Source organism: Sinocyclocheilus grahami, unplaced genomic scaffold (assembly GCF_001515645.1).
Source record: "Sinocyclocheilus grahami isolate Dianchi unplaced genomic scaffold, SAMN03320097.WGS_v1.1 scaffold1481.1, whole genome shotgun sequence".
NCBI classification, from domain to species: domain Eukaryota; kingdom Metazoa; phylum Chordata; class Actinopteri; order Cypriniformes; family Cyprinidae; genus Sinocyclocheilus; species Sinocyclocheilus grahami.
The window spans coordinates 124950-152656 of NW_015506660.1; the positions used below are offsets into that span (position 1 = coordinate 124950).

Consider the following 27707-nt stretch of genomic DNA (forward strand, 5'->3'; position numbering starts at 1 on the left):
TAATATCATGGACCTTTATGGATTTATGAAAAATGTCTAATTTTTGATTGCTAAATTCGAAATAAGCGGCAACTAAGTTCCAGATGTGGAACAGTATCCATCTAAAAATGACATTGTTACTAATGGGCATGTAAAGAGATTTTTTATAATATGTTAACTGCACATTATGAGCACTTAGAAAACGAAGAAAGCTCACCTTCACTCTGATAATGGAGGTGACCCAGTCCTGCTGAGAATCATTCCCTTTACAGCAGAAATACCTTTTTCAGGGAGGACGCAAAGGCATATATTCAGAACACTGAAGCACTCAAAGTGTCCTATTTGAAATTCAGTCATGCAGTTCTGTAGCTCAAGTACTACGCTGTGCAAAACCTTAACAAGTTTCAGGCTGGAATATAAAAAAAAAGAATCTATTATTCAGTTACAGATCAAAGTTTTCCTGAAAACCGTGCTGAAGGGTGTGATTGACTGCAATTAGGAACAGAGTTAATTGCACTTACCACTGCTGCTTTTCAGTATAAACAGTAAATCCCCAACTGTTGAAAATTAGTCAGAAAAACAACAACAAAAAGTATTCCATTAGTTTCACAGCATTTCATTCAGGTTCTCCACATCAACGTACAGCAATATTCAGCTTTTCCTGATGGCTGCACACACAGTCTGACCCTTGAGAACCTCTAAAGTGCTAAATTCAGCTTAACTTTCATAGCTAGCTGACGAGCATAATAGAAAAGATGACCTATTTTGTTTGTGTAAGATAATTTTTTATCAACTTTACATGTCCTGCTATACTTTACACTCTTAGAGATGTAACTTTTTTGCTAACCTAGTTCTCGTTAATTTATTCAATTCATTCATTCATTCATTCATTCATTCAATTGAATTTATTCAATTCAATTAATTTAGTCAATAAACCTCGCACATAGCACTTTAATCACTGTGGCTGACAAACAGCTGTTATTTTCACACAACTGGTCACGTAATGAAAAATAAAATTCAAGTATTTCAACCTAATGGATGAAATGCTTGGCCAGAGACAAATTGTCACATCGATGAGCACAGTTCTGAACAGTATAGGTAGAGCAGCGTGAGAGGAAAAAATTAAATTTTAGTCACATAGCATTGGTTGATGGAAACACGCCATTTTCGCAATAGTTTTTTATCGACATTTAGAAAATATCACAAAAGATTTGCGCAAATCTGTAACGGAAACCAGGCTAGTGTCAGTGAAGAGCTTGACTGAGATGAAATATGATAATTCAAGGAAAATGTTACATGTGATAAATTCATATCACATTTTGTTTTGTTTTCCAATTAAACTGTAAAGTCATTTTGCCATAAGTGTGAAAATATAACCAAATTGTGTTTACATTAGTTTGCAAAAAAAAATCAATCTATGAAATTAGCCTTAGAAGAGAGCCAGTGACATGACATGCGAAAAAAATAATAAGACACTGTGACCACAAATTAAGAATTTGTTGTCATGACTTGTTAATTTGTGGCCAAGTATGAATTTATTTTATTTAAATCATGGCCACATTTGATCAAATCATTCCCTTGTTTTAGAAAAAACATGTCTACGTTGTATTAATTATTTTGTTTTCTTGTTTTAATTTAGTTAAATCGTGGCCACAAATTCATTCCCACAACTTACTAATTTGTGGCCACATATTATTCATTTGTTTTAGTTAAATTGTGCATGATGTATTCATTTGTTCCCTTGTTTTAATTTAGCTAAATTATAGCCACACATTTGTTCGTGGAACAAATTCTTAATTAATGACCACATTATCTTGGGCCTTTTCCCTACATGTCATGTGCAGGCTCCAAAAATGTGTAAAATGTCATTTCCACCACAGAATGTTATCAAACAAAATACACCATTTGAAATGTGGTAGAAATGTTCATGACTGTTCCCTTAATGCTTATACTGTATGTCCACTGTTGGGATTTGTTAGTAGACAAAGTAAATATGAGAGTGTGGAAATGTAATTTGAGAGAGTTCATTTCAAAAGTTCCTATAGTTGAAGAAACACCCTCAAATGAACAAAAGCAAAATGCATGTCAATACCTCAAATTAACATTAAAATAAAATAATGTTAAAAACAGATTGAAAGCCATTTAAGGGTAAATGCTATTGCAAGAATCATGCTGTGGATACATTCACAAGGAAAATTGTGAATAAATGATAATTAGCAACAACAAAAAAAAACGTCAGCGCACTCATAAATTACACAACAGCCATAAATTACAAAAACTCAACATTATTGAAATGAAACAAATCCAGTTAACAATTTCCACAGCAGGAGAGCGAAAAACATACAGTAATACAGTGTATTTGCTAAATTAATGAATTTTGTAATCGTGAGATCTAAATATGCTTTCAGATTGACTGTGATAGTCATCTTTCTGAGGGGACATTTGGCACTAAACCAAGCAGCTCTGCATGTTTGGCACAAGAGATAAAGACTGAACACGGAGCTCATTTGAACATGAACCTAGAGTTAATGTCAGAACACTTATGAATCTATCTTTATTACACATTTTGATATTTTTCTAAATATGAAAGATAAATAATTGCTTTAAATGGTTTTTATGGGTAGAGCACTAGATAAAGACCATTACCTGCTTGTTGGCTTCAACTTCCTTCGCAGCCCTAAGTAACATTTAACAGACTTTAATGGAGCCTCTCTTTCTGGTTTGGTACTCTGTGGAAACAATAGCACATGTTTCAAAATCAACACAGGGCTTTTATTAAAAAATAATTCTGTATCTACTCATATTTTACGGTACATACTACCTAGCTCATGCTTAATGCTGCTTTGTTATATGTAATAATGCAATATATCTCTTAAAATCCTTTCCAAACAATCAGCACCACCAAAAAATGCTGACTTATTTCCCCCAGCTCATCCACTTGAATCAAAAGGGGAAAAAACAGCTGTTGGGAGCCCAAGGGCATCGTGTAAACTAGCATGTGCCGACAACACTGTGTTGTTGCCTGGAAGAGATGTACTTCGTACGTAATGCACTGCAAAACACGTGCGGCGCAGGCAAACACATCAACAATGGCAAAATGAGATCTAACCGAGAATCCTAACTTACAAAAAAAACAAGAAACAGAAAACAAAGGCATCGGAATATCAATTAAATTTCTGCTTCACAGCCAATTCCCACCTTCTTCACTTGATAATTAGCTGAATATTCTGCAGCAGCCAGAAATTACGCTAATTAAGGAAAGAACAGCCTTCATTCAGAGTGTCTTTGCCTTTCTGCCTTCCCTCCATCTCTCTCCCAGTCTAACACACACACACATTGCTCAAATTTCAGTTATTAACACATCCTGCACTCTTTAGGAGACTGTGTCTTAGCTCACAGAGCGTGTGCCCCTGAGGAAGAGCAGATCAGCGTGTGCACAGAGTGAATAAAGTATGAGGAGATATTACAGAGAGAGAACCTAACAGACTGCAGTCGTTTAAATCACTGTACTCATTTGAGGGGGTATGAGAAGTCCCACATTACTTTAATTCAAAATGAAAATAGCCATTATGGGTTTATTTGTTTCTTTTTTTTTTCTTCCATGCTTATTACAAGCAGGCCCCTGCGATTGGCACAAAGCAGGTAATTTCACATCCGCTGTGTTTTTTAATTACCATTTCATCTGCAAATGCATGCTAAGAAAACACACAGAGCTAATATGAAATGCCATGCTGGAAAATCAAAATTGGTAAACTGGCGACTGCTGCAGGGCCGCTGGCAAACAGAGATATTGAGCAAAGGTCGATCCCGATGAACAGCAGGGATGGAGATATTTACATATTACCATGGGCAGAGATACTTAAAGGCCTTGCAAGCCATTTTGATTTGTTAAAAAAGGAGGAGACTTGGAATTAAGAGTGAAAATGAAGGAGACGTACTTTTATATCTTTGTATAACAGCAGTTTTTTGTCTTGTAGTACCAGGTAGCGGTCCTGAAACTTATTCCCCAACAGCAGTTTGGAAGAACCGTCTTTAAATTTGAGTTGCTCTCCTTTAATGAAATCTTTCAGTTTATCTGTCACAAACACAGAACACCACAAAGAAAACATATTGAGTCATACCATGAACTATTTATGAGATAGAACATACAAGCCATAGATATACTGTAGCACTGCACCAGTGCGGCCCTCGCTACTTCAAACTGTAGCAAGGTGTCATACATTTTTTAAATGTCTTAAGTTGCATTGAAAAGCAACTGAAATCTCATCTGCAACACTTTTCCAGTTTAACACATTTGAGAGTCTAGCACATACAGATCCTGCCACATGAATAAACATTTGCATCACAGTGCTGCTTAATATATATTAATATCTTTAGTGAGGCATGCAGAGAAGCTATTACTCGACGCAAGTACAAAATTATGATTTCTGGCTGCCGTTACTGATGGTTTCAACAGGAAACCAAAAGGAGTGTAAATGTACTTTCTAAAAAAAACAAACCTGCTATGCTTTTCAGCAACTACTCCATTTATCATCAAGAGTGAAAATTGATCTGGAAATTGGTACAGAGACTCTAAAAAGTTATGAAATTAGGCCAGAATCAAAAAACTTTGTGACTGATAGTAACTAGGGCTAGGCGATGTATCAGGCGATATATTATACATTTGCAATGAGTTTGTTGGCCATAAAGTTAATTCAGTTAATGGATTTAAAACTCAAATTTAATGATTTATTACCGTCATCACCAGAAAATATACACAGGAGTCTCCATGTGGGATGTTTCATATGATACAATAAACATGAGAGAATTGAAACAGATGTGTACAGTTTTAATAGCATCTTTTATTTAAACCTCAATAGCGAAAATGGCGGTATAGTAAAGTCTGAATCATTTCTGGTAATCAGTTCAAACGGTTTGTTTTCAACTCTAATTCAATGTTCTATTTTGGTACTCACTTGAAAATGTTGGCATTGGCATTTTAAAGTTTTAGTAAAAATATGTAAACATGTTAAGTAAATCAAAATTATTCAATAAAAAGTATCATTCTTCCTTGTGTTCATTTAGTATACTGAATAATAACAAGGCTGAAAAATATGAGATCTATATTTAAAAAAAATTAAGCACAGCTCTAAGAATAACCAACAAGCTAAACTTTGAATGTGGCTCCAATTAAACACTGACTGTAAATGTAATAAAACAATAAGGTTGTTTAATCTGTGAATCATAGTTTAAAGTGATCTGCTGGGGTGCATTATTGTTGGTACCTGAGTTGGAATCTGTCATTTTAGAACCAGAATATTTCTTAATGAGCAGGAAGGCCGAGCTGGGATCCTCCAGAGAGCTCCACTCCAATACCTGCTCCAGAATCTTCTCTTTGTAGTGTAAGGGCCGCTCTGAGCACAGAGATAAATTATATGTAGGATAAGTGAAAGCAAATCTCCATCTGACTTGTTTCACAATTGATTGCGACTCCACAGAATAGAAAGCCCAGAAACATACGCTATGCAAATATGATAACACTTCTAGCAATGCAAGCTCTATTTCACACGTCATTGTGCTCCAAAATGTGTCAGAACGCAATTCATGTAAGTACGTTTGATGGACTGCATGTTGCAATGTGGTGAGCGGACGTTTGTGTAAATGTTTGTGTACGAGTGTATAGTATGTTTATGGCCAAACATACAAAAGACTCTTTAGAATCTCAAAAATGAATCAGCAGGGCTGTATATTCTTACATCAGTTCGCTCAAAAATAACATACAGATTACATGAACCCCCCCCCCAACCCTTTGTGCTTAGGGTTTGTCCTCCACACGAGCATCATAATTATGTGGTGCAAATTTGTAATTATCGCCAGTCAATCTGACTATGATTATAAAACACACTCAAGTGCAAAATAGATCCATTATCAAGTTGTAATTTCTAAAAAAAACACAATGCTCGCTATTGGCAAAAATCACTCTTACACCACCTGTCTCCCCCTCCCACCAATGCATCACAATCTGTTAATAGTTTCTCATTACCCTCATGAAATAATAATAGTACCGATCATGTGCATTCACTTAGCTATTGAAGCATTTTAATGTGTGTGTAAGCCTTAGAGGAACATCATTAAATGCTCTAATAATTTGGTATACACTTATAAAAATACATTTTATGTAGAATTCACCCATAAGTTCAATTTAAATCTTGATTTCAATTGTTTTTAGTGTAACTGTAAGATTTCACAGCAGCAGGACCCTTACCCATCTCTCCATTCTCAATGACCTCAAAAGTGGTCCAGAGATCTTGAGCTTTGACCTCCATCCCCTTCATCTCCAGAGTGCTGACAGCAAGCTCGTCCGACCTCATGTTAGGAGACACCTTATAGAGACAGACATCAGTATTATTCTGTTTTCAGTGTTTTAAATGTTCAAGACTTAATTTCCTTGTGCATAAGGATTTATCTACTTTTGCTGGAGGAGAAATGAGAGGAAAATAGGAATAGAAGATATCAAAGAAGTGTCAAGAGAAGAAAAAAAAAACACTCTGAAGCAACCTCTATTAACTGAGGTTTACCCTGACAACTGATAAAACACAATTACTCTCACAATTAAATCAAACATGCCTTTGATTAACTGCAGTTTGATTTAGTCTGTGGCAGAATACCCTCTAGGTTCACACACACACACCACAGAGAGTGAGTGAGAGCGAGGGAAACAAACCTTGATTAAACAGCACTTCCCTGACAACTGATAAAACACAATTACTCTCACAATTAAATCAAACATGCCTTTGATTAACTGCAGTTTGATTTAGTCTGTGGCAGAATACCCTCTAGGTTCACACACACACACACCACAGAGAGTGAGTGAGAGCGAGGGAAACAAACCTTGATTAAACAGCACTTCTCTGGCTGCTTTTTTTCTAAGTAGACTTCAAATATCAGGTCACCAGCAGGAGAGAACTGCAAACACAGGTACGCACAGAGAGACAAAACACACACACACACAACTTTAAATACAAACTTAATTCATATAAATACATAGTCAGAAAGAAAGAAAAAAAAAGAGAAAGAAAGAAAGATTGAACACAACTTTTCTAAGAAACCAAGCACCCAACAGTACAGCAGTCTTTGTGGATATAATACAAAAGCAATCAGCAGCCCATTCAGTTCAGAGCAGCGTCTGTGTGTGTCTGACTAAATGACACACAGCTGGAGTCCCACACATCATTTAGCGGCATTACACAACAAAAGCTGCCAAACATCTTAACTCGTGTAAACCACAGATTAAAGCTCCTCTTCTAAACAAATGAAACTGCTTTGGCAAAATATATTTAAATGTAGCGTAAATGACACATATGCTACTGTAACTTTCCATAAGAACGTTGTATAAACACTCTTATTCAGATATTCTCTGTCTTATACAATGAAACATGGATATTTTTGCAGCCAGTGAATAGTACTAGTCAAAAGTCTGGACACAACTATCCAAATGCATGTTTCTTACAGACTATCTGATTGGTTATCACCTACTTGGATCTATTTGGGGGCCTCAGCAAACAGGTTGACTTAAAATGATTTAATTGTATTAAAAAATAATTGACTTGGACAGTCGGTGGCCATTGAGTCAAAAAGGTTGAGAACCACTAATCTAAAGGCTTGTGCTTGAAATTAGTTCCCTTTCAAGGGAACTTCGAACTGCGTCCTCTAGGGGTTGCTAGGGGGAACACCTTCAGTGTGACTGGTGTCTGAAGCATATACCTAAAAACAACAATAACATTGGCCAGCGACAGCCTATGACATCACTACCAGTGCGACTATAGTATAAATAGGCGCTGGGAGAACACGTCATCCTCTTCTTCGTCTTCACTGACCGTTTGTTTATGTTAGCGTTAAGCTAAACACGACTAGGAGTGCATGTTTCTCGCCAGAGGCTTTGCTCTGATACCTGCAGTTTCACACGGCTCGCGTGCTGTGTGTGTGTGGTGAAGAGCAAGCGCGCTCAACTCTCGAGGGAGTTGGATGCGCTCTGCATTCATTGCTTATTTCTTGTGAGGGATAAGCATGAATTGAACATGCTCGTTTCACAGGAGGCGGCTTGTGCTCATTGTGATGCATTCGCAGGGCTACTGAAGGGGATGTGAGTATTTCACCATTTACCCGAGTTTGTAGATAGCGTTTGCATGAGTACGTTTGCCTCTCGCGGGAATAGCGATGCATTCGCGGCAGCAGTTTTCGTTTGCGCTTGATTTCTGAGGTAATCTAGTGGTTGGGCGGAGCATGTTTAGCTCCTGTGGCGCGTTGCGTTGCGGTGAAAACATGGAAAGGACCTGATGGGAAATTTCTCCCTATCAGTAATTTTCTTTTGTTTATATAGGAAATGTATAGTGTGGATCTGTCTGCAGTTATTGGACAGATGGTTTATAACATGTCCTTATCAGATAACCACATTATACTGTACTACGTCTTGAAAAAAAAAATAAACATTCTCGTCCCTCATCCACAGATTCTAGCATACTAGTTATGCCAACAACGAGGGGATACGTGAGAATGGTTATGAGAAGATGCCACCTGTTGAAGAGACGCTGACCTGCTATCTGTCAGGCTGCAGTCACGTTGCACACCATGGTGGTGCTTCAGGCTTTTCAGGCTGATCTGCTGAAAGACCTGGATAAAGGCAGGGTCTATCCCCTGATGAGGTGGTTGCGTCGCACCACGGATCTTGCTCTCCGTGCCGCTAAGCAGGCCACCATTGCCATTGGCAGAATGGCAGCCATGGTGGTTATGGAGAGACATCTCTGGGTGAGTCTGATGGTTATCAGGTCGAAAGAGAAGGACTTTTTTCTTGATGCGCCGGTTTCCCCTTCTGAGCTTTTTGGCACTTCTGTCGAGACGGTGGTCGTGAGGTTATTAGGAGGCCAAGACGTGCTCGGCTGCCTTTAAATCCTTCATTCCACGAGGGTCTAGGCTTCGGACTTCGCCTCCAGCCTATATCATGAGCCTGAGTCATGCATGGGAGCCATGGTTGGTGAGTCCATTTTTATCTACTCTACTGCTAGTTCTTGTGTATTTGATGCTAGCCTTTCTCTGCAGCGCTACTCAGACCTGTTCTGTTTTTCTGACTTTAGGTTTGACCCACCTGCTAAGTCAGGACCTCCTGCTGTTGACCGATTACAGTGATGGTTTCACTCATCGGTTCTGGTTCCAGGCTGGTGATAGCCATCATCTTCGGCTTGGACACGCAGCCTGGGCTTCTGAGGAAGTCTCCCAGCATCAGGTCCCCAGTATAATGCGGCAACCTCAGGACCTCTAGTACATGCTTCTGAGTACATGCTTTGCGACATGCTCCCTATCCTCTGGCCACATCAGGTAGTTGGGCCGCTTGCTGCTTCCCTGATAAGCTGCCTCTATTCGGGTCAAGTCAGGCAGTGCTCCCCTCACCTCAGAGGGATGTCTTTGAGCCTGCTGCTCCTGATTGAGTGGCTGAGGACTTCTGGGCATCTGTGAGCAGATCTCAATAAAATCTATAATATGGTAAGCACACACGCTAAGCTTCTGTGCACTTTCTAAAATTCACATGGTGGTAAGTGTGCACGCTAAGCACTCTGCGCACTTTCTAAAATCCACATGGTGGTAAGTGTGCACGCTAAGCACTCTGTGCACTTTCTAAAATCCTGTATGGTAAGGGTTACGCGTTGTTAGCCTCGTTCCCTTTCTCTGAGTTGGCTTAGGCCCCGGTACTCGCTTTGGGCTCTACTCAACTAGTGTGTCTCTGTTGATACAATTTTAAAGCATCGCTCCCCTCACTGAAGAGGGTTATTTATGAGCATGGTGCTTTCTTATGAGCGTTCGGGTTCTCTCCCCTTCTGAGGAGTTGAATTCCCCGCTCCGTGGGCTGTTCTCGTGGTGGTGTTTAGCAGTGCTCCCCTCTATCAGAGGGTTGCCTATGAGCACGCTACTCCTTTTCTGCGTTCCCCTCTCACGTGGAGAGTTGAGTTCTCTGTTTTCCCAGAGCACCTGGAACTGGCAACATCAGGCGAACTAGGCCCTTCCTCTGCCTCCCTGATGTGCTGAGTTTTTGGCTAAGCTTGCAGTATGCTTACTCTTCAGGATTTCTAATGAACATGCTGTAGGTCGAGCCCCCTCTTTTGTGTTCTTTCTAAATCCTGTATGGTAGGGGCTACGCGCGGCGGCTTCGTGCCCTTTCTTGAGTCGGTTAGGCCCCGGTTCCACCTTGGGCACCACTCCACCTATGTATACTCAGGATACCTACTTTAACAGGGTGTTGCTACTAGGGGTCTGTTGAGACAATTCCTTCAGCAAGCTCATGCAGAGCAAGCGGTAGCCCCCTGCGTGACAGGCCAAGACCTAGTACGATTCTAGGCACTTGGTCGTATCCCCTTAAAGGAATCTATTCCTGATTCCAATCCTTGAGCTCTACCCCGGGACCAGGAGTTCTGGCCCTAACAGGTACGTTTTTTTTGGGTATGTAGCTTAGGCCTTTGGCAGTAGGGGATAATGTCACTGACAGCCGTCTAACGTCCCAGGGGCAACTCCCTTAAAGCTTTGGTAGAGTTGATACTTAGTGCTCGCCTGTGGTTTGGCATGCACTCCCCTCAGCATGGTGGCGTGGGTATACATTCCCCATAGCGACCCCTAGAGGATGCGGTTCGAAGTTCCCTTGAAAAGGAATGTCCCAGGTTATGTATGTAACCATGGTTTCCTGAGTAGGGAACGAGACACTGCGTCCTCTAGGTTTCCTGCCATGCTTCGGACGCAAGCTTCAGACGAAGCAGCGGATGACGTGTTCTCCCGGCGCCTATTTATACTATAGTCGCACCGGTGGTGACGTCATAGGCTGTCGCCGGCCAATGTTATTATCGTTTTTAGATATATACTTCAGACACCGGTCACACTGAAGGTGTTCCCCATAGCAACCCCTAGAGGACGCAGTGTCTCATTCCCTACTCAGGGAACCATGGTTACATACATAACCGGCGATGTTTTTCTATACATAAATGGGCCAGTGACATGATCGTCATGTCTGTTCAAAGCTAAGAACTGGGGGGGGGGACATTAAAAATGCATTTCAAATGAAAATGACCTACATTCATCTCTTCTGTGGTGACCATGCTTTCAATTCATGAATTAAAAGTGACTTTTGTACTGTATTGGGTTTCAGGGTGTGAATGTGAATGTGTTTAAGCATCCAAAAGCTTCAAGTATTTTTCATGGGTCAGTTCCAACATTGTCCTTGCCCCAACTTGAACACATACACAGAAACTTTTTAAACTTGGACAGTAGCAAACAAAGGAAGATTCATTTGTTTTTCAGCTTATCTTAGCAAATTGTTCCTTATGGTGCCAGCGAGGTATAAAGCAGGAGACAGAAATGTTAGGTAGCACAAAGAGCTTGCTGTTTGCTCTAATTTGCTCAAAGCAATACCAATACAGGCCAAAGTGATTATGTGACCTGTGAAAATGTACACACATATATGCCAACACAAGGAGGTTAAAAGCTAAACGCACACATTTATGGCCTGTAACATCATGCTTTATAAAAATCTTTGTCTCACACCTGCAAACACACACACACACACACACACACGCACGTGTATGTGTGAAGCCAGGGGGCCTATGAATGTACGAGCGGGCCAAGGGGGAATTAGCACAGCGCAGCACTGTAAATCCCATTACAGAGGCACGCGTCCAAGTGCAACACGAACACTGTCCCCTTCATCACACACTTACACTAAAGCTGCGCATTTTATGGTGTTGAATGGAAATGCTTTTCACTGTTCATAGCACCATGGAGTTTGTCATATACTCCGTAATGGGTGAACAGCCACAGCTTGCCAGTTTGTTATAGCCCTCTTCAAATGGCGGGTTCAACACATTTTCATGAGCAATAATTAGAATAGACAAGAAGATCAATGAAGCAGAACCATAACTAATTCAAGGTCTCTCTCTCGTGTGCTAATAAAAAGGGTATAATGGTATAAATTATTAATTAACAGCACACACCTGTGAAATTATAAGAACAACACTGTGAAATGTCTTTTGGCTCTCAAACTGTGAATATTATGCTATGAATATGAGGGGAGTGAATATTGGAGCAGTCTCATGTTTAGCAGGACTTTGGGACTTCAAGTGACAGAGATCAACAAGGTCTGAATCCTAAGAGAGGACACATGTTTAACTCACAGAGAAGAGCTGGATGTAATTGTTGATGAGGTCTTCCACCACGCGGGTCTCCTGAGCCATGTGTCCCTCCGTTTGAAACATACACGAGGAAAAAACACATGCCAGCTTCTCCGTGCTCATCTGGTTGATATATGAGCACCTCTGGATCCTGTGCAGATGTAATACATATGCATAAATATATGAATACTGCTGGAAAAAAGACCTATATAAATCATAGATGAGTAAACACACTGTCCATACAAATAAACATAAACATACAGTATATATATATATATATATATATACACAGTATCTCACAAAAGTGAGTACACCCTAAGTGATAACAGCTGTATGTCGTTTAACCATGCAAAGCCACATGTCCTATTCATCATGTTCATGTTTTTTTTCTGCTTGACAGGACTATACAAATTTGTCTATCTTGTGTTAGAGTAGTTAAAATTTGGTGCTCTGAGTAAAATTATCTCATACTGACCACTGGATGTTCAACATGGCACCTCATGGCAAATAACTCTCTGAGGATTTGAGAATTAGAATTGTCGATGGAGTGGCCAAGTATGTCTCCAGACCTGAACACTATTGAGCACCTGTGGGGCATCCTCAAGCAGAAGGTGGAGAAGCACCATGTGTCTAACATCCAGCAGCTCCGTGATGTCATTATGGAGGAGTGGAAGATGATCCCAGCAACAACCTGTGCAGCTCTGGTGAATTCCATGCCCAGGAGGATTAAGGCAGTGCTAGATAACAATGGTGCTCACACAAAATATTGACACCCTTGACAACATATAATAAAATGGTTGCTGAAATGTGAGGGGTGTACTGTAGGAGATACTGTATGTACTACAGTATCTGTATATATATATACTGTATATATATATATATATACGCACACACACACACACACACTTCTGAATTCACAGAATTCTGTGTGTGTAATATGAAAAAAAACTGTTGCATTCCCCACAAGGTAAAGCTTGTATCACTGTTATGATGCCTAAATTCACTTGTAAAATTTACATAGATTGATTTGTTGATTTAAATGTTTTTAACCAAATGTGTTTACATGTAAACCGCAAAAAAATAACTTAGTCCAGTAACCAGGCGCTGTTTGATAGACTTTTTAGTGTGCGCGTGCTTAAGTGTACGTGCAAAAGGCGCATGTCAGAGCAGCATGAGAATGAAACGTTTAATTGACAAGGCTTTAAAGCACATGCAAATAATCTAATTTTGTGATTGTGAATCAGTGCAGTGTCCCGTGAGTGTAACTCTACCGCTGAGTTAACATTTGATGTGAATGTATGTGGTGCTGTACAGTATCCTATATTGAGATGGAGGCGCCAGCACTGCAACAGAACTTCTCTGATGAATAGACAGTTAAAAAGAACAGTGTTTACTTGAAACATACATCTTTTTTAACATTATAAACATCTGTTAACATTACTGTCACTTTAGATCAATTTAATGTGTCTGAATACACACAAAGTGAGTATTAATTTCTTTCTTTCTTACTTTCAATAAATAAATAAAATCCCAATCTTTTGAATGATAGTTCATGTAACTAAAACTTAATATCAGCACAGTCTTTTATGTTGCATTATGGTGTAAGGCGTCTAGTGAACTGTACCTCCCACTCTCGACCATGAGTAAGACCTGAATCTTCCCATCACCCTCCATATGAGTGGACACAGCTGAGGAAAAAAAATAGGAAAAACTTTGCTGAAGCAGTCCACAACTCTATTACCTTGACATAATGATAAAAGCACTCTTAGACAAACTAAAATGAAAAGCATTAAGAGTGAAAGAAAACAGAGGAACATGAAGTTAAACAAATGATGAGAGCTTTAGTGTTTTGTAAACTTTCCAGCTGGAGTAAGTGGAGCAGAAAGCTGAGTGCTGCTGGTCATTAGTTTCTACTGCAGTACATGAGAAAACTGCCTCATTGAACCCATCAGACGCATGCACAGTTGTACTGCACATACACATTCAGAGTCATTGATTCATAATCGTCCTCACATCTGTCATTTTTCCACTCCCTTTTGTCTCTCTCTTTCCCTCAAGAGCCAGACCAATATTCCAAATAATATTCAATGACCGAAACTCTCGATCAATAATGTATTATGTTTAATTAATTAATCAAATTCATAGAATAAATTCTGAGATTAATCTATTTCAGAGTAATAAAAACAAAACCAAAACAAAGCAAGTCAAGTGAGAACAAAATTGCTCAATTATATTTCAAACTCCATACTCAACTAAAATCAACCAAAACATAGGAACTTAAGTACTAAAAACAAGCACTTTAATTATTGCACTTTAGCTATTTTCAAGGTTGGCAAATTTTGTTTACCAATGTTACTGAAAATTATATAAAAAAAAAGAAAAAAAAAGAAAGGAGCACTATCAGGCACACAAGGTTTATTAAAAGCCATTACTGAAAAGAGGCAAACATTCACTATCACAGTTTAATAAAAACAAACACCACTTTACAAAAATTAACACCCTTACCTTTCACTAAGGAATTAAAAAACAGAATGAAACCAAGCAGCCTTGTATATTGCTGGGGCTAGCACTGAGATTCCAATAACACCTCTCTTGACTCTCTTTTTCTTGTTTACACATACAAACAACTTGAGTCAAATATTTGTTCTTTACCATTACGTCTCTCAAATATGTCTTTCAAATTTAAGGTTGTGTTTACATTTGTAGTTCGGTTCTTTTGGTTTGGACCAAAATCCTATATTGAGATGGAGGCGCCAGCACTGCAACAGAACTTCTCTGATGAATAGACAGTTAAAAAGAACAGTGTTTACTTGAAACATACATCTTTTTTAACATTATAAACATCTGTTAACATTACTGTCACTTTAGATCAATTTAATGTGTCTGAATACACACAAAGTGAGTATTAATTTCTTTCTTTCTTACTTTCAATAAATAAATAAAATCCCAATCTTTTGAATGATAGTTCATGTAACTAAAACTTAATATCAGCACAGTCTTTTATGTTGCATTATGGTGTAAGGCGTCTAGTGAACTGTACCTCCCACTCTCGACCATGAGTAAGACCTGAATCTTCCCATCACCCTCCATATGAGTGGACACAGCTGAGGAAAAAAAATAGGAAAAACTTTGCTGAAGCAGTCCACAACTCTATTACCTTGACATAATGATAAAAGCACTCTTAGACAAACTGAAATGAAAATAATTAAGAGTGAAGTGAAACAAATGATGAGAGCGTTAGTGTTTTGTAAACTTTCCAGCTGGAGTAAGTGGAGCAGAAAGCTGAGTGCTGCTGGTCATTAGTTTCTACTGCAGTACATGAGAAAACTGCCTCATTGAACCCATCAGACGCATGCACAGTTGTACTGCACATACACATTCAGAGTCATTGATTCATAATCGTCCTCACATCTGTCATTTTTCCACTCCCTTTTGTCTCTCTCTTTCCCTCAAGAGCCAGACCAATATTCCAAATAATATTCAATGACCGAAACTCTCGATCAATAATGTATTATGTTTAATTAATTAATCAAATTCATAGAATAAATTCTGAGATTAATCTATTTCAGAGTAATAAAAACAAAACCAAAACAAAGCAAGTCAAGTGAGAACAAAATTGCTCAATTATATTTCAAACTCCATACTCAACTAAAATCAACCAAAACATAGGAACTTAAGTACTAAAAACAAGCACTTTAATTATTACACTTTAGCTATTTTCAAGGTTGGCAAATTTTGTTTACCAATGTTACTGAAAATTATATAAAAAAAAAGAAAAAAAAAGAAAGGAGCACTATCAGGCACACAAGGTTTATTAAAAGCCATTACTGAAAAGAGGCAAACATTCACTATCACAGTTTAATAAAAACAAACACCACTTTACAAAAATTAACACCCTTACCTTTCACTAAGGAATTAAAAAACAGAATGAAACCAAGCAGCCTTGTATATTGCTGGGGCTAGCACTGAGATTCCAATAACACCTCTCTTGACTCTCTTTTTCTTGTTTACACATACAAACAACTTGAGTCAAATATTTGTTCTTTACCATTACGTCTCTCAAATATGTCTTTCAAATTTAAGGTTGTGTTTACATTTGTAGTTCGGTTCTTTTGGTTTGGACCAAAAGACAAAAAAAACCCGATACATTTAGTCCTGATTCTCTTAGTGTTAGTTCAAGTTCACGCTATCATTTTAACACAGAATCTAAAGATGCAAAACAAAAGGCTTAAGGATACGGCCATAACCTGATGCCAAGAGTAAACTTGCCCTAAATTAGATTTTAATTTTTTTAATCAGACTGTATGTACTTGCGTGACAGATTTCAGGACCATGGACAGCAAAGTATTTCACAAATACTATAACATTACCATACCGTCATCCAGGACGTTTAAAGGAACTATTTTGAGGTGGTTTGAAGCATTTGCTTGCAAAAAAAAACGATGAGAATTTCTTTCAAAAGCCTCTTTGTAGACAAAATATAATGTATGACTTTCAGATGTCATTTCTACACAAAGCTTTTCCATTGCTAAATGGATGAATTTGACATTGCTCTCCTGTTTACTGCAGGAGCAAGTAAAAGAGGGTGAGCTAGGGAACTGCTGGTCTGCCTATGTCTGTGTCCTAATCTAATTTCACAGAGTTGCAGCCCTTTGAGGCCCATATGTTCTGTCGCTATAGAGATCTTAAACCACTGGAGACGCTTCGTTAGCGCGCCACGCTACATTTCAAGGCTCCGCGAACTGTTGAGGCATCACCCTCTTAATCCTGCCCAAACAATACTAAAATAGCACTTTTCCTCACAGAAGGCTATCAAATTGGTCCAAAAGACTATATAACGCATTTTATTTACCACTTCTGTGATGTTTTTTAATAGTTAGGGTTTTGTTTTTTGGTAATTTTAGAGCATGGCAGCCCCAGTCTCATTTACTTTTATTATATATATTAAAAGGAATAGCCTTGATAATTTTTCAAAAACAAAACAAAAGAAACATTCATATGGGTTTGGAAAAACATAGATGAACTATTCCTTTCATATCTTTCATTCTATTGCTATACATGCATATTTGTTCTCACTAAGCTCCTGTAGGCGTTTGAGTTGAAGAACTCCCTCCTCTTCATCTTCATCTCCAGAACAGAAGTAGAGTTCTGAGGCCACCAGAGCAAACCATCCCATTCGCCAATGATAAAGGTCATGCCCCTCTTTATAGTGCAGTCGGCCAATAAGCTCACTGTCCTGCCTCAGTAGAGCATCTGCCCTTGCAGGGACAAAACACTGAAACGAAAGAGAAAAACATTAGACAGAGGAGCCGTGTGAGAGGCAGAGAGTCAGGGGTTTGTGTAGATCACAAATAAGTTTCTAGTGTTTTCTGCCAAACAGAAACTAGAGCTAACCCTGGAGTTCCATTAAAACAGCATATACAGATAGACGTACAAACTCAAATACCCTTTGAACATTCCCTAGCTGAGCTCTCAGAGTTACGTAAACATTTCAGCTTAGACACTAGCACCTCCACACTTCACTTAAATGGGAATGTGTGTGAGTATGTTTGAGTGAGGAATGAGAGGCAAGTGAGATGGAATTGTTTGAAGGAGTAATAGCATACACCCACTCGCACAAGAAAAACACTAACACACACCGACACAACAGGGACAAAGACACAATAAATGACCTTCAAGAGTCGATGCATAAAGCAGTGTGGCAAACACTGCAATTCATATTTAAACACAGAAGTACACATATGCTAAATCCCTGCAACGCTGATAAATCTTTTAAGACTTATTTTATGTGTTTGAGTGCGTATAACCTTGGCGATGGCATGTGTCCAATCCTGGTGTGCATCTGAGGTCTCTGCTCCAAACACCAGCACTCTCTGAGAGCGCAGGTACAGCTCAAAGGTGAACACTGGCCTGAGGGAGGTGTGGAAACAGTACAATTAACACACACACACACACAAAGTGACTGGAACACACACATGCCCACATGCTCACAGCTGTGAAACAGAAAGGATGGTGATTAATCTCTGTTAGTCTTTTGCTCTTACAATAAACAGCTGAACGCTGGAGATTAATCCAGAGGGAAAGGCCACTCTCTTAATGGCTTTAACAGCTCTGACTTGTGGCCCACATTTTTGGCCAGGGGGATATTTTCGTTACAGTAGCGAGAACAAAAGAATTCGAGAAAAATGGGGATTTCAGGCTAATCAGGTTAGAGGTCAGCCAGCATGTTGGTTTCATCTCATTTTATTGTGTTTGTTAGCGTATGGAAACTCTGAGGTGGGGTCACATCTAAAACACTTTCCATAACCTCTAACCCACAAAAGGTGGTCAAATGAATAAATACATTAACAAGAGGCCATGAGAGAAAGAGACAGGGATGGAGCGGGAAACGTGTACCCTGTTTCGGTGATGATCTCAGTGTTGTTGATGGCCAGGCTCACCACGTCACTAATGTCAACTCGGCCTATGGGTGAAGCGTTCTTCTCATTGTCATAGTAACTAAGAAATCCACCTTCCAACGTACACCAACGGCAGACCATGTCTGAAACACATACAAAAATACAAACATGAGATTAACTAGATTCAATGGCATATTCTTCATCACACTTCATCATGCAGTGGTACTTGATGTTGTTGCTCAAACTGAGGGATTTAAACAAACTTCAGTGCATAAATTCTGCATTCGGAAATTTGGTATGATACTACTTGTTGTATTAATTAATAGATGCAACAGAAATGTAGTTATGTTTGTTTAGTTGGTGATAAAACAGACAAAAATCCTCCCTTAAAGTGTGGTCACGTTTACCGTTGCTCTGTGAAATTTCACAAGCAAAATCCAGTCTTTCAATAGGAATCCACAAGATTTGGAGTTTCACATGAAGGCGGAAAAGTTCTCCATGCAGATTTAGTTGGTCACACAAATTCGCCTTGTTGACCAACAGAAACCTGCCCGGTTTGAAAGTGACTTCTGTGTGAATGCTGCTTCATGCATCACTACAATTTTGAACACAGACCTTTGCCTTTGAAATTTCACCAAAATTCAGTTAAAGCAACTGCTCCTTTAGAGTTGCTTTGGAGGAAGAATGCTAACAATATCAAGAAAACACCCAGAACAGCCTAGCAAGCATAGAGCAACACATTACCAACCACCCAGAACACATAGCAATGTGTTAAACGATATTCAGACAACATTCTATGTATGTGTGTGTGTGTGTGTGTGCGTGCGTGTGTGTGTGTGTGTTCATAGTAGGCTCCCTATTCACTTACTGTACTTTAGGATTTGCTTGCTTTAATACAACTGGGCCTCTAAAAATGTGGCAACAATGTATAAAAGACTAATCAGATCAGACTAATTTTCTTAAGTGGTTACACTGTATCACTGTTAAGAATTCAGCGCAGATTCACAGCCACTTACATGGCCGATTATCCCACACTTATTAGTACTTTTTGCACCACATGAATTCTTTTCTTTATCTACCACTATTTTAAAGACATTTAAAAAGGTTTAAAAGATCCTTAAAGAAATCATCTGTGGTCCATAAAGAGCAACCAGAATCAGACACATTTTTTGCAAAGAAAAACAAAAAAAAACTGTAAATGATCTACTCAAAAAACAAAACTTAAAAATGCCAAGTGGTTTAACCATGCATTATTCAAATGTACTCAATGAATTCAAGTTTATCTAACTTATTATGTTTGTGTTCAAGTAATAAATAATTTATCAGACACTTATATACCTAGTGCCCTATCTGTATAGTTCACTTACTGGCTCAGTCCTTTCAGTCAGCAGTTTTCTGATTATGAGCCACAAGTATTACGCACTACACCACTTTTACATTACACAGCCACCTGCTTGGTGCACGACAGGTTGTGACAAGTAATGTACATCTCAGGACAAAAATATATTTTATAAGTGCTCTACTCTAACATTGAGACTGTTGAGTTACAAAGCACAAGTAAATCTGACGAGACCATTTTTAATAAAATCAAAGCAACAAGTAACAGCATCTTCCCAAAGCACACATTAAAAAAAAGGATAAAAAAACAACAACTTATATTTCATTATAAGAAAATATCAAAACACTGATATTTCATTTTGTGAGTCTGAATGCCTTTAAAGAGGTGTTTAAAGATTCAACAAAAATATTAATGCTACCAAAAACTTGACGCCACATAAAAGTGCAGTTTAAATATATATAAAAGATACATCAAGGCATGTTAAGGCCTGTAATGCGGTATCACATTAACTACTAAAATCCAAGAGATTCTCCCCAGTATGAGAAGGCTTCTGTTCATCATAAATATTTAAATGAGACGTTACATTCTTTTTTTAACTATTACATCAAAGGGGTCATATGATGCTGCTAAAAAGAACATTATTTTGTGTATTTGGTGTAATGAAATGTGTTTATTTCTTTGCGTGACCATTAGGGCGGCGTTATGCAAATCTTCCCAGATAGTGAGGTAGATATGTGGGGGCGTGTTAGAACAAGCCGTTTTAGGTAGGTGTGGCTGACTCTTAACTTTTATAAAGAATATCTCTTTGGATTTGAGACTTTAGTCTTTGCAACTTTGAAAGGAAAAATTGAAATCGCATCATATGACACCTTTAAGTTAGTTCAGCAATGCTAGCTTTGTTCAACACACTCTAAATATTCAGAGCACAAGTCATTTTCATATCATACAACTGTCATTTGACTAGTGAAAATGCTGATGGTCTCTTTTTCAGTAGAAAGGGTTGTGTGATGTTTCCGGAGGGGAGCTATTAGACAATGGGGGCTATTAGTGACACAATGTTTTGTTCCTGACGATGCCTCACCTAATTCATCTACAACACTGGCACTTCATTACTCCAGTTAGCTGGGTTTTGTGGATGAACAAACTGTTCTGTCGGCAATGTCAAGACGAGAGTTAAGAGACACTAATTTATGGGCAAGGAGGGGTTATCCATGTGACACGCAGAGCGATATCCAACTTTTAAAATGATGGTATGAAATAAAATGTTGATCAGTGACAGAGTTGGTATTTGGTGACCGTTTGGCAATATCACAACACACTAATGTGGCGTGTATATATATATATATATATATATATATATATATCCACAGGCAGCTGGCATTTACTATCAACAACTATCCAATGTGGCTGTCTTTCAGTATCGAGTGTGGTGTAATACAACAAATTGCTGGTATTTATTTCCATCACACCTCTTCACCTCATCTGTCTGAACCTCTCCAGCGCAAATGCCACCACAGTAAGTGCATGAAAACCCTCTTGTCACTGTCTTTTCATTTTCTTGTTTACAAAGGGTATGGATATATAATCTATGAACCAGTGCTTCTCACAAAACATAAAGAGGTGTCCTTTTCATTAGTCATTATATTTGAATTTGCACAGCATGTGGGCAAGGGGTCTTTGTCTACTTCAACTTCATCAGTGTCTTTAAGTGAACTGAAACCATTAAAAAAAATTCACATCAGCATCTCAGTATGGGGTCAAGCCTCTTAAAATTCAAAATGATAAAAAGGAGATTTAAAAGGTTTTTCACAAGCAAAGTTGCACATTTAGATACTTCACACACAACTAATATGTGCTTGAAACTTGAAGAGGCTGGAGCATCCCTCAAAGGTGTGTAAATCTCCTTTATTTCTGTTATGCCACGCTTATTTTCTCCAGATTTGTATACACCCAAAGGCCATGGCTGTCTTTACCTGTGATCATTCAAGGTTGTATGGGTAGACAGGCGTGAGAACTGGAGGTGCTGTTGAGAGAATCATTCAGTTAGGTAAAATAACTAACTGTGAAAAGTGGCAAGAAAGAGATAATCAAAGAATTAAAAAGAGGCAAGGTCTTTTACACGGCACAATCCATGTACATCTTGTTTAGTGTTGTCTGTGCACAAGAAACAACTATCAACTCTACATTACCGTTCAAACATTTGTAGTCAGTAGAATTTTTTTTTGTTTTCCAAAAAATGACTTTTATTCAGAACTTTTACATTTTTAAATGCAGCTTTTCCAAAGGAATAAACTGCATTTTAAACAAAATAGAACAATTATTTTAAATGTTAATTATATTTCACAATATTACAGTTTTTACTGTATTTTTGATCAAATAAATGCAGCCTTTAAGTCTGATGAGCAGACTTTTTTCAAAAATATAAAAAAATCTTACCGACCCCAAACGTTTAATGGTAGCATATATAGATATGCATATATCTACTATAATTGTCAAATTCCACATTAATTTGACACTGCAACAAAACAAGTCACTTAACCAGCTATATAAAATTAGGTCTATTTCACAGCGCACACATAAGGAAAACAGCAATGTAACTACAACAGCAGGCTTATGCTGCTCTATACAAAAATAAAGTGATTTCTGTGCTACTGTATTGCAAATATTCGTTAATAACAACTATAAATCACAATCAGGAGTTGTCCATTGAGAATCATTACAAACTTGATTGTCATGAAATGTAATTTACGAGGATATATGTAACATGAGGAGTGGAATCAAATTTACCTCCAGATGGAAATTAATCTACACAGAATGGCACGAAAACCCAAACTGGAGCTATAACCTAATTGAATCAGCTGGATTCTGTCAGATTTACCGAATAGACAGTGCAGTCACTATGTGTGCATGGAGCCCAACAAATGTCTTCAAACAACAGGAGAGTAGTTTACTGAAGTAGTTTATATTGCTTTAAATATAGCTATATAACAAAGATTGTAAAAAAAAAAATAAAAGGTTTTCTGCCAAGATCAATTTAGTACGAGCAGAAAAAGGCTAAGCACCAAACACGCACCTTTGCTCCCGGTACACAGAACTGCTTCTAGGGGCAAGCATTGTGAATACTGTAACCTATTAACATGGATGCAAAAAATAAATATGTGCTCCTTTCATGTGCATTGTGAAACAGACCTTAGTGTAAAACTGTTGAGAGACTGCTGAATGTTGTGAGCATTTATTTATTATGTGTGAGTAAAGTGACTCATATTCATGTGAGTTTGGTGTCTGGAGCTCAGCATAGCATGGTTCAGAGCTTAGTCATCAATGGACGTGCCTCAAAATAATCTTGTTTTATCATTTACACAGGCGGAAACCTTATGGGAGACCTCTTTCATTTGTGGATGGACATTGTTTGCAATGAAAGGATTGCAACATTGATCCAGATGAAAGAAATGAATGAGTCTCGATTGAGAAGTTGCCCCGGATCTGAGACACACAGCTACCAGCAGTGACAGGCAATGGTAGATTGTTATAGATGTATTATCCCCTTTAGAGCATGGGGCGTTTCACAAGTACATACACACACACACACAGAGAAATATCGCTGCATGATTTATAAAGGGGCAGATGTGGTTGTTTTCTCCTCTTCCACTAAAAGCACGATTCCTCTGCGGATATCAGCGGAAGCTCAGTAAAGACACACAGAAAAACACAGTCTTTCACAACAAACACACACACACACACTCATCAGGGTTGGGCAAAATTCAGAAACTAAGAATATGCTTTCAATTTATAACTGTAAATTTGAATTGAATTGGCAACACCCCATAGAATGTGTAACTGGAACTGAAATGACAGGAAGAGGAATTTACTGAATTAAAATAAAAATTCAGTCAAACCCAACAACAGATAACTCGAGAGTTCTTTTTAGCTGCCATTCTGGGTAGATAAATAATAATAATAACAACAACAACAACAACAACAACAACAGAGTAAAAGAGTAAAATCTTCCACCATGGTTCATAAAATTATATCATTAAATAGCATTTCAATAGGGATGTAACGATTCACTCAAGTCACGATTCGATTCGATTCACGGTTTTGATTTCACGATTCGATTCACGATATTTTTTTTTATAAAGTGAGATTTAAGACAAATTATAAATTAAATGTGTCCTTTTATTATTGCTTGGACAAACACTATAATAATATACTAATATAGTACTTGTAAATTATTGCTCTTTTGTTGGTTTTGATTGCTTCTAATGTCCTCATTCGTTAGTCGCTTTGGATAATCGTTACATCCCTACATTTCAAACATTGATTATTTATATAAATGTGTAATGTATTATTGAACACAACACTTCCCCATCTAGTTTGAGCAACCAGAGTTCCAATTGGCTGAATTCACAGAGGAACTGAATTGGAATTTAAAATATATTCTCAATTGACCCTTCGCAAAGTCCCACACCCGTTAGTTACTGTTGCTACTTCCGACAAGCCACGGCACTCTCATGCCACACATCATGTTCTCACGCAGTGAAAAAATACATCACGAGGCAAGACAGAGCAGCTTACTTTTGGTATGAAACAAAGTTTCAACTTTGAAATGCTGTCATTTCTTAAGAATAAATACCATTTTGTGGCTCTTTAATTTGCCTTGACAGATCGCTGTAGCGCCTCAGTTCAAGCAGCACGTGAATGATCATCTCTTCCTCTTTACTAGTTATAGCACAAAATAAACATGAAGGAACATCAGAAAGTATCATGTTTCAACCACGGAAAGACATCACTACACACCATTTTTCAAGTTCAAGTCAACCGATGTTAGTTTGTCTGGTTTGTTTGTCAGACAAAACAGCAGATTTGGCATTATGAGTAGTCAGATCGCCTGTCAGTCAAACTCCTGGCAAAGGGTCAATTCAATTCTGAATGGTGCACAACCCTAAACACACAAATGTATGCACATCAACAATCAAAATATTATTCACAATGATAACCATTATTATAGTAATCCATTAATGCTCCAGAATACTGCTGTGAATGACTTGTATGACCCTTGTTTTTTTAGAATATCAAGGCCAAATAAATGGAAAATATGTGCCTTTATCTTTGTGTTCCTAGATTTCAGGAGAATTTAGAGAGATTAAGTAGTGTGACAGAGACAGGGAGAGCAAAAGAAACATGATTGGATGAAAAAAAAAAATCCAGGCTCTGAATGTACATGAGAACAGAACTGCTACGAACAGAGGAGAGAGATGAACACCACAAACTGTGAAACTTGAATGTTTGAAACACTGAAGTACTGAAACATTGAAGCAACACTGAAACACTTAAATCAGAAATCACTTTTCGTGTTTTCTGATCATGTGTTTCATTCAGTGTTAGGGAACAACTAAACTTCATTTTCAGTAGCATCACAGTATCTCAGTGTGGCAGAGAAATATGGCTCAGCTTAAATCATAAACCCAAATCATTGGATAGTATGTAAAAAAATATATTTCCCCTTAAACATATTCAGCGTGGTTGGGTACTTTTTTGTTAGTAGTGTGTGGTGTTTGCTGCTTGTTGCATAAAAATGTTGCTACAACTTAAAAGTGAAGTCAGTGCAATAACCGGACAGCCTCAAATCCAGCAGACTGTACTTTTATTAAAATCCCCAGGACGAAACCATCAATTATTGACATAAGGTTTAATATAGAACGTTTTAGACCATTAGTGTTTAAGGCTTTAAGGCAGCCTCAATGGAAGAGCTTTGAAAATAAGTCATTTTCTAAGAATAGCTCAAGCAACATTTTCCTGTTGATTAAATAAGTTTAAATGCACTGTTTGAAATTGTACCTCTGAATATTTTAGAAGGACTCTACTATTACAGCACCATTAATGTGTCTGCACACTTTTTTTGTAATGAAATAAGGTATTTTCAGCTGTGACTTTGCGATTCTTTTATAGAGCCATGTAAGATATTTTATATAACGTTGCCTTACAAGGACAAAAATCTGTAAATAATAAAAGAGAAGGATGGGGACAGCAAACTAATGATTCTCTATAGCTGTAAATCAGCACAAACCAGACAATAAAAATGTTGTCTGAACTAGTTTCTAAGCATAAGAGAACCAAAAGATTCATATTTTTTTCCTATTTTGTGTGAAGATAAGTGAGATGTTTTTCTGAAAAGTCTAAAGAGTCACCGTCACTATGCTAGTGTGTTATGGGTGGCTGCCAGGGCATAGTTATGTGGTTACTAAGGTATTCTGAGTGTTTTCTACAATGGTGCAATGTGGTTGCTAAGGTTAGTGCTAGGTGGTTGATTACTGGCCCAAGTTAAAAGAAAAGTCCCACATCACTACGATATTCTGGTCTCTGATTTGGCTCACATCCCTCCTCCAATGCAAGTCGATGGGATTTTTCACTGCTTTAACATTACCCAAGCCAAAATTCTAAGTTTTTGTCTATATTTACACTTGTGAAAAAATCATTTTAGCCTACTTTTAAAAAGAGTACTTCTTGCAGAAATGAAAAGAATATACAAATTGGATGTCTGAACTTTGAAAGAGCAAACTGAATATTAGTCAACACATCAAAATAAGCGTGCATCTTTAAAGCATGACAAAAGATTATTAACAGATTATTATCTTAAATGGACATTAAAGCGTTTAATTTGGTGTTATTTCAATGTGCACTTTTTAAAAGTATACTTACAATGTTATAAAACATAGTCATGAAAGTGTACTCTCTTAAGTTAAGTCACTTAAGTGACCCTTTATTTCATAAATATCATACTATCAGTAAGTAGAGCTCTTTTTTTTCTTCTTAAAATTCTTTCAAGATTTGAATAACGGTACACTACAGGTGCACATTCAATGCAATTAAACGCACTTCTTTTTTCACAAAGACATGCATTTTACCTATACATCTTATGCTACCATGGTTTATTTGAGAATTTCTCAAAAACACTCCAAAGTTTAATCACCACATTGATGCCAGTTCAGGAAAGTTGTCAGATTCTCATCCATTTTGCAGAAGTTTCTTTTTGTGCAAAGAAGAATGAGGCATCTGTTTATTATCATAACAGACGTTCTTTAAACTTTCAAACAGTCACCACATTTACTTCTAAGATACTTAGAACTGCATTAAACCCTTTTCAAATATCAGAGTCTAATTCTAAAACACAGCTTGCTTATTTCCAGTGCTCATAAACACACACGCACACACACAGTGATATCGGGGAAAACAGGCAGAGGACCAAAGCAGGCTACCACAGCTTGAGACAGATGTCCCTAGGGATACAAGATAGAGACGAGCTGAAAAGAAGAAGAAGAAAAAAAGAGCTCCTACAGTGGAACATGTGCTCCAGATGCTTGTGCTACTCCACCAAGAATCCAGCTTAATGTAGGGCCTTTTCCTGGCCCCTCCCTAGAGAGAAATTCTGTCTAACCACCAATGGCCCTCTCCAGATGCTTGGAAGAGAACAGTGTGAGCACAATGGGTGCCAGAGAGACGATGGGGAAACATACTTGAAAGAAAAACATCTTTGGGGGGATTTAGTGTAAGAAGGATGGGGTACTCAAATGCAAGGAGGGCATAATGATATTGCACAAATACGGTGCAACCATCTCCAGTCATGGGTGAGGATAAACAGGAAGTGCAGATGAATATTCATAGGTAATTATTTGGATGAATGGATAAATGAGGAGGTGGGTGTTTGGATGGATGAATGCAAGGACAGACGGACTCACCGGGTCTTCCTTTCCGGTCCAGAGTGGCCTTGCTGGCGTTCACAGAGCAATAGAGAAATCCATCCATAAAAGA

The 27707-nt window shown here is 38.1% G+C and overlaps 2 protein-coding genes across 2 annotated transcripts in view; both read right to left on the reverse strand.

Annotated features, from left to right (window-relative positions):
- Positions 1-6916, reverse strand: part of LOC107570586 (arf-GAP with Rho-GAP domain, ANK repeat and PH domain-containing protein 2-like) — a 10562-nt gene extending 3646 nt beyond the window's left edge. The window contains exons 1-7 of the mRNA XM_016256817.1: positions 6850-6916; positions 6224-6341; positions 5244-5372; positions 3918-4054; positions 2626-2708; positions 501-536; positions 197-260 (exon numbers count right to left, since the gene is read on the reverse strand). Coding sequence (XP_016112303.1) covers positions 197-260; positions 501-536; positions 2626-2708; positions 3918-4054; positions 5244-5372; positions 6224-6329 — 555 coding nt within the window. The 5' untranslated portion in view covers positions 6330-6341; positions 6850-6916. The remainder of the gene's footprint in view (positions 1-196; positions 261-500; positions 537-2625; positions 2709-3917; positions 4055-5243; positions 5373-6223; positions 6342-6849) is intronic.
- An 8245-nt stretch (positions 6917-15161) lies between these two features.
- On the reverse strand, positions 15162-27701 carry LOC107570584 (arf-GAP with Rho-GAP domain, ANK repeat and PH domain-containing protein 2-like). Its single transcript, XM_016256815.1, has 5 exons — positions 27635-27701; positions 18558-18702; positions 17969-18071; positions 17238-17436; positions 15162-15265 (listed from the first exon to the last, which is right to left on the reverse strand). Exons 1-5 carry the CDS (start codon positions 27699-27701, stop codon positions 15162-15164), a joined length of 618 nt encoding a protein of 205 aa, XP_016112301.1.
- Between the last annotated feature and the right edge of the window lie 6 nt (positions 27702-27707).